The 10,964-nt window shown below is 43.9% G+C and overlaps 1 protein-coding gene across 2 annotated transcripts; it reads left to right on the top strand.

The window, feature by feature from the left end:
* Positions 1-1,271: 1,271 nt before the first annotated feature.
* On the top strand, positions 1,272-10,590 carry LOC132007302 (rho-related GTP-binding protein RhoG-like). 2 transcript variants are annotated; one of them, XM_059385425.1, is made up of 4 exons: positions 1,272-1,641; positions 5,304-5,367; positions 6,776-6,873; positions 7,055-10,590. In XM_059385425.1, exons 3-4 carry the CDS (start codon positions 6,862-6,864, stop codon positions 7,643-7,645), a joined length of 603 nt encoding a protein of 200 aa, XP_059241408.1. In that variant the 5' UTR covers positions 1,272-1,641; positions 5,304-5,367; positions 6,776-6,861; the 3' UTR covers positions 7,646-10,590. The 2 variants fall into 2 exon arrangements, with proteins under 2 accessions (XP_059241408.1, XP_059241409.1); XM_059385426.1 differs by lacking the exon at positions 5,304-5,367.
* Positions 10,591-10,964: the final 374 nt, after the last annotated feature.

Raw genomic sequence — 10,964 nt, 5'->3', positions numbered from 1 at the left:
CCTGGGTGGCTCAGCGGGTTAAAGCCTCTGCCTTCTGCTAAGGTCATGATCCCAGGGATATGGGATCGAGCCCGGCATCAGGCTGTCTGCTCAGCGGGGAGCCTGCTTCCTCCTCTCTCTGACTGCCTCTCTGCCTGCTTGTGATCTCTGTCTGTGAAATAAATAAATAAATAAAATCTTTTTAAAAAAAGAACACAAAAAATGTCTCAAAACAATGACTTCAGCTTTTACTTCAGTAAAAAGAAGAGCAAATAAATTCAAAGAAACAAAAATAATGAAGATCAAAGTGGAAATCAGTGAACTAGAAAATAATAAAGAAAACCAGATTCTTGTAAGCCAGTATTCATAGCACCATTATTCACAATAGTCAAAAGTTGGAAAACAACCCAAAATGTCCATCAATAAATGAATGGTAGCTAGAAAAGTCAAATTCATGGAGAGAGAAAGTTGGTTTCCAGGGGCTGGAGGCAGGGGGAAATGAGGAGTTCTTGCTTAATGGGTACAGAGTTTTCTGTTAGGGATGATTTAAAAAGTTTTGGAAATATCAATGGTGATGCTTTGCACAACATTGTAAATGTACTTAATGCCCCTGAACTTTATACTTGAAAATGGGTAAAAGGGCAAATTTTGTTATGCAGTTACCACAATTAAAAAAAATTAATAAGGTAACACAAAAAACACATTGAACTGTACAAAAAAATTTTTTTAAAGATTCTATTTATTTACTTGACAGAAAGAGATCACAAGTAGGCAGAGAGGCAGGCAGAGAGAGAGAGTGGAGGAAGTAGGCTCCCTGCTGAGCAGAGAGCCTGATGTGGGACTCCATCCCAGGCCCCTGAGATCATGACCTGAGCCCAAGGCGGAGGCTTAACCCACTGAGCCACCCAGGCGCCCAAAATGTACAAACATTTTTAAAATATTTTTTATTTTTAAGCAATCTCGACACCCAAGGCAGGGTTGGAAATTACAACCCCGAGATCAGGAGTCACATGCTCTACTGACAGCTAGACAGGGACCCCTGAACAGTACAATTTCAATGAGTGAATTGTGTGGTATATGAATTTATATCTCCATAAAGCCACTAAAAAAGGAGTGCATACTGTATGATCCCACTTACAGAAAACTCAAGAAAATGCAAATTAATATGGTGACTGAAAGTAACCCTAATTCGCTCACTCCCTCATTTTCTTTTATCGCCTCCATTTTTTCCTAATACTTCAGTTTCCTGCCTGCCTCCTACGTCAGGGCTGGTCTTGAGAAGGAAACCGGGGTCTGGGGAGGAAAGGGCGGCCTCACTTTGGCAAGGGAAAGAGGAGTCTTGGGGACCTCTGCACCGGGTAACTGGTCTTGTGGGTCCGCACCTGAGGGCCGGATCCAAGTAATCCTCGTTAGTTACTCCAAGGGGTAGTCAGTCTAGAAGCCTGTGAGTCGCAGACAGTGAGGCCGGCGCTAAGACTCCACTTCCCAGGAGGTGTCGGGGCATCCAGCGGAGGCTGCGTCTGACGACGGGGTTGGGACTCGGTAGCTGCCCGGATGTGGCGCCGAGCTCGCAGGGCCTGCCCACCCTCGCCACAGTCGCGCTGGGAGGCTCTGCCCGCTGTAGTCATCAGCGGTGGAAGACGACCGCTTTTGCTTTGGCAGGTAATCTTTATGGAGACTCCCCGCCCCCAGCGCTTCCGCACCACCCCCTCTTTATCCCCCACACTTTTCGTGAGTCTCCCCAGCTCCGGAGGCTTGCGTGAGTCTGTGAGCCATTCCCGAGATGGAAGGCATTGGACGGTGGGATGAGGTGTATGCCTATGGGGGAGACTGAGCCCGCTCCGGCTCTTGCTACTTGCGAATCCCAGGTGGGGCAGCGCTCTGTCCCAGGCTCACGAGTCCCTAGGAAGTGCGGGAACCAAGTAGGCCTGGTGGTGAAGGATGCGAAGGAAGTGCCGAGCGGGCTTGTGGAGCTATGCTGGGTCACTACTCCTACGTCTCTGGTTAAGTTTCCAGTCGCGGGGTAGTCTTCCCCTGGCTCGGATTTGGGGAGTGTTCACATGGCTTCCTTCGGCTTCGAGAGTCCCAAAGTCTTTGGCTGGACCTGAACCAAAGAAGGCAGTCTCCGGTGTGAGAAAGCTGCCGGTGTTTAGTAGAGGAATTAAGTTGTGTGAGAGTAATAGATACAGATTGGGGGGCGGGGGGGGGGTGTCTTCTGCTAAATTGTTTTGGTTCCAGAGAGTTACAGCGTGATTTCAAGTGCATTAGACTCAGACTTACCAAGAGGGTGAGACCTGGAGGAGAATGTGCTAGAAACAGTAATCCTTTGAGCTGCATTCTTGTCTTGACTGTTACTGGGTCTTTTATACTGTCTAACCTAGGAAAAAATTGACTCCTACGCAGACTGTACATGTGAAGAAGGATACTTTGTCAGAAGAGATGGGAAGACTTAGAAGAAACTAATTCCAGTTTACTGTGAATGGTTGGGAAGGGAACTTTCTGAGGGTCCTGGTTTCTGCAGCACCTCTCCCAGTTTCCAAACTTAAAGGCATACCTAAAGATCTCTGACTTGCTCTGATGTCTGCTTCCCAGAGCTACTGTGAAGCTTAAATAAGATATGTAAAAGTATTTGGCACAATGCCTGTAACCTCTCATTTTTAAGTTTCCCTTTGCTTCCCTACAGCAACTTTTTTCCCCTGTGAGCCATACATCATTTTGTATTATTGTTTGCTTTTTCATATGAGTCCTGCCTTTCCCACAAGATTGTAAGCTTCTAGCAGTCTTTCTCTTTACTCTTTTTTGAGTCCTTTCTAGCAGTTCGTTGCCCATAGGAGTACCCGGGAAAATGTAGATAGTGGTGGTGATGAGGAGGGCAAAGCTGTAGGTGATCCATGACAGGACCCCATTGTGCTAGATCCCGAGGCTGAGGTAAACAAGCTTTTCTCATTTACCTTTCTTTTATGACCCCTAGCCTTCTCTCAGAGCTCCAAACCCTTTAAAAATACTTTTATTTTTAGTACTTTAAACCATTTTAAAATATTCATTACAGTAGTGTTAACTATATATGTATTGCTGTGCAGTAGATCTCTAGAATTTTTCATCTTGGCAACCTAAAACTTTCATTTTAAAGATTTTATTTATTTGAGAGAGTACGTAAGCCTGTGAGCATGAGTGGGGGAGAGGCAGAGGGACAAGCAGATGCCCCGCTGACCATGAACCCACCCCCCTCAATATGAGCCTTGATCTCAGGACCCTGAGATCATGACCTGAGCAGAAATCAAGAGTCAGATACTTAACTTACTGAGTCACCAGGCACCCTGCAAAACTGAAACTTTGTCACCGGTAAACAACTCTCCATTAGGGTGCCTGAGTGGCTCAGTTGGTTAAGTGTCTGACTCTTGATTTTGGCTCAAGTCATGATCTCATGGGTCGTGGGGTAGAGCCCTGCGTCAGGCTCCATGCTCAGCAGGTACTCTGCTTGAAGATTCTCTCCCTCTGCCCTTCCTATTCTTTCTTTTCTCTCTAAAATAATTTTTTTTAAAAGCCCTCCCCATTTCGCCTCCCCCAGCCCTGGCAACTACCATTCTACTTTCTGTTTTTATGTGTTTGACTACTGTAGATACCTTATGTAAGTGGAATCATGCAGTATATTGCTGTCTATGTGATTTCACTTAGCGTATGTCCTCAAGTTTCATCCATGTTGTAGTGTATGAAGAGTTCCTTCTCTCTCTCTCTTTTTTAAGTAGCCACCATGCCCAGTGTGGGGCTTGAACTCATGACCCTGAGATCAAGAGTCGCATGCTCTACCAACTGAGCCAGCCAGGTGCTCCAACATTTCCTTCTTTTTGAGGTTGAATAATATACAACATATATATATATATATATATATATATATATATGTTTTTATGTTTTATTATGTGTTTATCTGTTGATGGTCTTTAGGTCTTTAGGTTGCTTCCACCTCCTGGCTCTTGTGCATAATGTTGCAATGAACACTGGTGTACGAATAGCGCTTTGAGGTCCTGTTTTTAATTCTTTTAGATATAGTTTTAGTATATTTAAACTTTTAACTGTGGATAATTCCAAACATACACATAATTAAATAACATGATGAACATGTGGGACATGTGGGCTGAGTAAATGAGTCAGGTGCTTGTACAAAGTAGCCCCCCAAACTTTGATAGAGAATTTGCTATGGGTGAGGATGTCCTGGGTTTTGTTTCAGACCTGGGATGTTCTAGCTGCCCTTCATCATCTAGTCCCTCAGCCATAATCAGTGTGGCTTGAGTGCCCATCTGCAGACCATATATACCAGAAGGGTTAGTAGATATAAACAAGCAGAAGTGAGTGTAGATGCCTTTTCCTAGTTATTGAGATGAGGAGCTGAGAATTTGGGGTGCAAAGTGGTCTTTGGGTCTAAGAGTTTGGTCTGGTTCGGGAACCCCCTCAGATGCACAGTTGTCCTGAAAGCAGTCACTTTGAACAGAGATGTTGGCTACTGGATGATAAAGGATAGCAGGCTGGGAAGGTGAGTTGTTCATATAGGAATTGCTACAGGAATTCAGAGGAGAAAGAAGTTAATCCAGACTGGGAAAATCAAGGAAGGCTATTCTCAAAGAATGTGGTGGTGACTTTACCCTTTTCCCATTGACCTTGTATGTTTGATCCTTATGCCTGTTCCTAGGTGGAAAAAGATAGGGCTGATGGTCAGTGAATACTAAAGATGAATTACACTCCGGACTTTTAGCTGTGGGACCTGTGCTAATGAAGGCTTTAGGTGGAATGCCTTGTGAGTCAGAATTGGCTGTGTGGGAAGAGAGCTACCTCTAATAGGCCTGTGTGAAGCAACTTTTCTCTTTTCTTTTTTATTTTTTTTTTAAGATTTAATTTATTTATTAGAGTGAGAGAGAGAGAGACAGAGACAGAGGGAGAGGGAGAAGCAGGCTCCTCACTGAGCAGGGAGCCTGATGCAGGACTTGATCCCAGGACCCCAAGATCATGACCTGAGCCAAAGGCAGACTCTTGACCCACTGAGCCACCCCGGTGCCCTAAAGGCCAACTTCTCTTTACTCTGACTGAAAATAAGATGTTTTGTTTTGTCTATGATATGGACCTTAGCTAATATGACAATAGAGGGGCGCCTGGCTGGCTCAGTCAGTTAAGCGTCTGCTTTTGGCTCAGGCTGTGATCCTGGAATCTCAAGATGCAGTTCCACATCGAGCTTCCCGCAGATAGCCTGCTTCTCCCTCTGCCCTTCATACTGCTAGTGCTCTTCCTTGTGCGCGCACATGCTCTCTCTCTTTCTCCCTCTCTCTCAAATAAAGAAAGAAGGAAAGAAAGAAAAAGACAACAGGATGAGCGATGTATCTATTCCTCCAAATTCCTAAGGTGAGAAACTAATTGATTCTCAATTTTTAAAAAAGATTTTATTTATTTGAGAGTCGGGAGAGAGAGCGAGAGCGCAAGAGTGGGGAGGGTCAAAGGGAGAAGCAGACTCCCTGCTGAGCTGGGAGCCCAATGTGGGACTGGATCCTGGGACTCTAGGATCATGACCTGAGCCAAAGGCAGTCGCTTAACTGAGCCATCCAGGCGCCCTCAGTTGTTTTTTTTTTTTTTCTATAATTAAATACTTAAGACAGTTTATCCCCTTTCCTCCATGTTCTGACACATGAAGTTAATGCTATCAGGATCAGGTCTGAAATTAGTGCAGTAGTTAAGCTAAAGGAAATGGAGTGCTCTGGGGGCACTGACAGGGTAGGGCGGTGATAGGGTTTTAAAATGGGGTATAAATGTGGGAGCTCATAGTAAACACGCTTCTTGGAGGTCATCTGTGCCTTACCGTTAACTCTCAAATGCTTGATTCCTGAAGAAGTAAAAGAGAAAGTATGGTGGTGGTATGACTAATGGTTTTGCTCAGATAAGGTAGGAAGGGATGAGATCTGTGGTTTGTCTAGCACTGGAATCACATTACAGAACTGTTGCCTTCCCCGGAACAGTACAAGAATTATTATGAAGTCATAGTAGTTTTGAATGCTTAATGAGTACTTTCTGTGTGACAGGCATTAGTAAGTACTACACAAACATTCTTTCACTTAAGCCATGGGTGAAGCACTTGCTGAAGTCGACAAAGCTTAGAAAAAGAAAGGACTGGAAAAAAAAAAAAGAAAAAGAAAAAGAAAGGACTGGTTTTGGACTCCAGGTGGCTTAACATCAGAGCCTGGACTCTTTACTCCGGGAGGCTAAGTCTGACTGGCCTACCTTTCTCCAGTTTTAGGACGTCACTGTCAGGAACAGAGATTGCTTTGCTGGGTCTATAGCCACAGACCCAAAGTCAGAGCCATATTTCTTTTGTTTCAACCTTTAGACCCTTCTTTCTACATCAGTGTGTTTTTTAAAAGACATATTTATTTATTTGAGAGGGAGGGAAACGGAGAGAGAGAGAACATGTGCATGCATGAGCAGGAGGGGCAGAGGGAGAGAGAATTTCAAGCAGAGTCTGTGCTGAGCACGCAGCCCAATGCAGGGCTCCATACCATGACCCCGAGATCACAGCCTGAGCTGAAACCAAGAGTCAGATGCCTAACCGATTGTGCCACCTGGGTGTACCAACATCAGTGCTATTTTAAAAATTAGTTTCCATTTACTGAGCACCCACTATGTTTTAGCACCTTTGATAGAGTATAGCCAGACCTGACAAAAATAAAACAGAAATACCTATGTATGTGAATGGTTTTTAATCTTTTTGGGCTCACAGCCTTTTTACCAATCTGATGACAGTTTGGGATCTTCTTTCCAGAAAAATTCACTTATGTACCTACACATAATATCACATACTTCAGAGGCGACTTCTAGGACCTACTGAAGTTTATCCTCTAGCAGTCCATGGACTCCATGGTAAGATCTCTTGTCCTATGTACTCTTTCTCAGCTGACTCTTCTATGGTGTTAAGGGGATGGTCGGTGGGTGGGGGGTCTTACCTCCTCTCTTTCTCCTCAGAGAGAAATGTTGGTAAAGCTTAGGCTCCCCAAATGAACCAAACATCTATGAATGTTCTTTCTTTCTCTATTGCACTTAGGACTCCAAGGAAAGAATGCAGACAATCAAATGTGTGGTTGTAGGAGATGGGGCTGTAGGTAAGACCTGCCTCCTCATCAGTTACACAACAAATGCCTTTCCTGAGGAGTATATCCCCACTGTCTTTGATAACTATAGTGCCCAGACGTCTGTGGATGGCCAGATCGTCAGCCTGAATCTGTGGGACACAGCTGGCCAAGAGGAGTATGACCGACTGCGAACTCTATCCTACCCCCAGACCAATATCTTTGTCATTTGTTTTTCCATTGGCAACCCATCCTCGTATGCCAATGTGAGGCATAAGTGGCACCCTGAGGTCTCCCATCATTGCCCCAATGTGCCTGTTCTGCTGGTAGGTACCAAGAGAGACCTGCGGGATGACATTGAGACAGTGAAGAAGCTGAAGGAACAGAGCCTAGTGCCCACAACTCCTCAGCAAGGCACTTCCCTGGCTAAGCAGGTGGGGGCTGTGAAGTATCTAGAATGTTCAGCCCTGATGCAGTATGGGGTGCATGAGGTATTTTCAGAAGCCGTCCGGGCTGTGCTTTACCCTGCCACAAAGAAGAACACCAAGAAGTGTGTCCTTTTATAGCTTTTGGGGTGCTATTTGGGGACTGCACCGAAGGGGGAATAAGAGGGATTCCTTTGATAGCATTGAACAATGCCAGCATGAGCCATTTGTCTCTTTTCCTAGAAACCCTAGACTCCAGGTTATCGGGATTTTGGAGGAACAAAGACAGCCTTGTTTGTACATGGTTGCTGTGAAGTTTGGTCTGAACCTTTTGGAGGAAGTTTGGGGGGAGAGAGAGAGAGAGAGAGAGAGAGAGAGAGAGAGAGACTGACTTTTACCTCTGAACTAGCTTTCCTAGCTGTATTACCATTGAGCAAGTGCCTCACAGAAGGACAAGTTTCTACAGTTTCGAAAGCATTGCCTTAAACTTTCTGATACAGTAATTTTGGAAAATTATTTTATGTGTGACTCCTGGGTGTTCCAGTGTCGACATGTTCTTCCCATTCTGGAGATGGGACATGTTTGCAAAAACGGTTAAGCAGCATTTCTTGAAGTTCTGGAAGATACTAATTGATGTTCCTTAACAAGGATCTGTGGTCAAGTAAGTCAGGAACCAGTGGGGTTTTTTTAAGTGTTTATTTAAATTCCAGTTAGTTAGCAGACTATGATATTAGTTTCAGGTGTACAATTTAGTGATTCAGCACTTCCATACAACACGTGGTGCTCATCACAAGTACCCTTTAATCCCCATCACCTATTTACTCCAGCCTCCCCCCTTTTGGTAACCAGTGATTTAAGTAAAGCTGAACAGGTTCCTCTACTGGAGGGATTTATAACTTTTAGTAAGTGGGCAACATTTCTCAAATTTATTTCACTGAATTTTTTTTTTCTTCCACGCAACACCTGTTAACCTCTTTAGAAACACAGTTTCAGAGATGTTGGATTAAGAGGAGCTAGAAATTCCCAAAGAGTCTGGAAAAAAAAAGCATAATGTGGTCCTGTTCTTTTAGTTGTTTCCCTCTTTATGCCTTTGAGAGCAATGTTTATCAGCCATGGACTTGTTACTGGCTCCTCTTCCGCCCTTAGGTGTTGGATTTGGCACTTAGTCATGCTAGCACATTGGATGTGGGGTCTGATGGTCAGATCTGTTGTTAGATTATGATAGCACTATGGGCCTGGTGATGTGAAATTAATCCCCCATAAAGCTGTGTCCCTGAGGCCTCTGTGAGGTGCCTTTTTTTCTGTCAGCTTCTGCTTTAGGGAAAGACCACTGAAAGTTAACCCCATAAACCAACCAACCAACCAACCAACCAAAATATTCTGCCAGTCGTTATCAGGGAGTTGTGTGATTCTCCTCTGTGTCCTGCCTTGCTCTCTTCCTATTCCTCCCTCCTCTGTACGTGTGTGTATGTTTGTGTGTGTTTTCAGCTTTTGAGGTCTTTTAGTTGCTCATAGAAAGTTGGAGTATATTGGATTTCCAGACCCTGGGGCTGTCAACATTGGTAGGGATTTTGCCGGAGTTGCTCAGCCTGCCCTGCGGTGGTAGGAGTCACATTCTTTACCCTACTAAGCCTGTTTCTCCTTATTCTTTCTAGTTGTATTTTTTATTTTCCTCCTTTGATATGGAAGGGAAACTTCCTTCTCCACCTGGCAGATAGTGGTTAACAATTCCACTGGGCACATATCCTCCTACCCTGTCAAAATAAACAGTGGATCTTTTAGAGTTTGGGAAATGGAGTTAAAAGAATCACCTAGCTACTTCTGTGACAAATGAAGTGTCTGTGCTTTGCTCTGGGGTGGTCTCACTGTTGCTCTTTGACAATATATGATCACATTAGTGCTCAGGTTAACTGAGCCTCCTGGACAGGGTTGCCAGGTAAAAGAGAGTAGTTTTTTTTTTTTTTTAACAAATAATTTTTTAGTGTAAGTATGTACCATACAGTATTTGGGACTAGATTTAAAAAATATTTGCTCTTTATCTGAAATTCAAATGTAATGGGACATTTTGTATTTCTATTTGCTAAATCTGGCACCCCTATTCTTGGAGGATTGGAAAGCGGGAGGTCAGGCAATACCAAGTATTGTTAGAAAGTAAAAGGTACATAAGCTCACTGTTCCTCCTCCTTTTCTTCTGGTTTTCCTTTCCCTCACCATGGGCTAAAGTGTTCTGTTTTGCTTTTCCTGTATCACTGCACTCTCCTCTTCATACAGTAATTCATTGGTGTGTATTTCTACACCATCGTCTAAGGCTGTGTTGAATAGCCATTCAACACGTATTTTCCTGGTCAGTACTAGGAAATTTACTTGTGGAGGATCCAGGGTGGATAGCATTGTCTGGTAGATGTCTTCTCATTTTCAATGTACTGTATCTGTTTCTGGTGTGTGACCTAGGGCCTCCTGTTGCGGGGGCTGTAGGAGCTCTGTATGAACAGGGTGTTAACTGGAAGAGGGTGAGGGTGGCCCTCCTTAACTAAGGCCCACTAGCACTTTGGGAAGTGGGGTCTATTATCATAGTGTGGGTACTGTAAGAGTCAACTGGCCTGTTGGCAGGTGTACCAACTGCTGTGTGTAGTCCCTGAGTTTTCTCATGAGCGGCCAGATGAAGCGCCTATTGCTTGAGTGTGTTCTGGTCTCAGGATGTTTGGACTGATGCTGCCTGAGGTCCTTACGGACTTCATGGTTGAAAGGGGCTAGAAACACGGCTGTCACCTATGTCTCTGGGAACTTTCCATAGCTACTGAAATCTTTTTAACTGACTTTTAATTTAATAGTGCCTCCTGCTCCCACTTTGTCTGGGAAGATCTCAAATGTAAGCCTGGGCTTGGTTTTGTCAAACTCGCATCCTTTAATGAAGGGAGGTGTGATCCATAAGTCTGAGAGTATGGTTTTGTATTGGACTGACTTGATGGTCCTACATACACTGACATCTTGATTTTTATACTTAAAAAGAATTTGTATAAGGACTAACATGCTAATATCACTTTTAAATTGTTCATAATGAATGGCAATAAACTTTTCTGATTTCACTGGGTCTGTTGCTTTCTAAAAATCAAAGCAATTCCTCAACCCTCCTCCTTTGTTGAGTGGTTTCTAAATCTCTTTCAACTTGCAAAGGATGAAATAACTATAATTGTATTCCACATCACACCTATGTGTAACTGTACTTATTTTTCTACCTCAGACAATCAGGGCAGGGAACTGTCTTCCCTGCTAACATCGATTCTCTTGTTCCTGCTGGTTTTCACTAATGACAGACCAGTTAGTTCCCTGTCGGCGATTTTTCTCACTTAGTACACTACATTCGGTAAACAATTATCACACTCCTATTGTGTTATAGGTATTATAGTAGTAGGGACTAGGGTTGTAAATATAGGATATAACATTTAATGTCCTTTGCCTC

The sequence above is a fragment of the Mustela nigripes genome, chromosome X (assembly GCF_022355385.1).
Source record: "Mustela nigripes isolate SB6536 chromosome X, MUSNIG.SB6536, whole genome shotgun sequence".
Lineage (NCBI taxonomy): Eukaryota > Metazoa > Chordata > Mammalia > Carnivora > Mustelidae > Mustela > Mustela nigripes.
The sequence above is the reverse complement of the archived record's forward strand: the minus strand, read 5'-3'. Positions and strand labels throughout refer to the sequence as shown.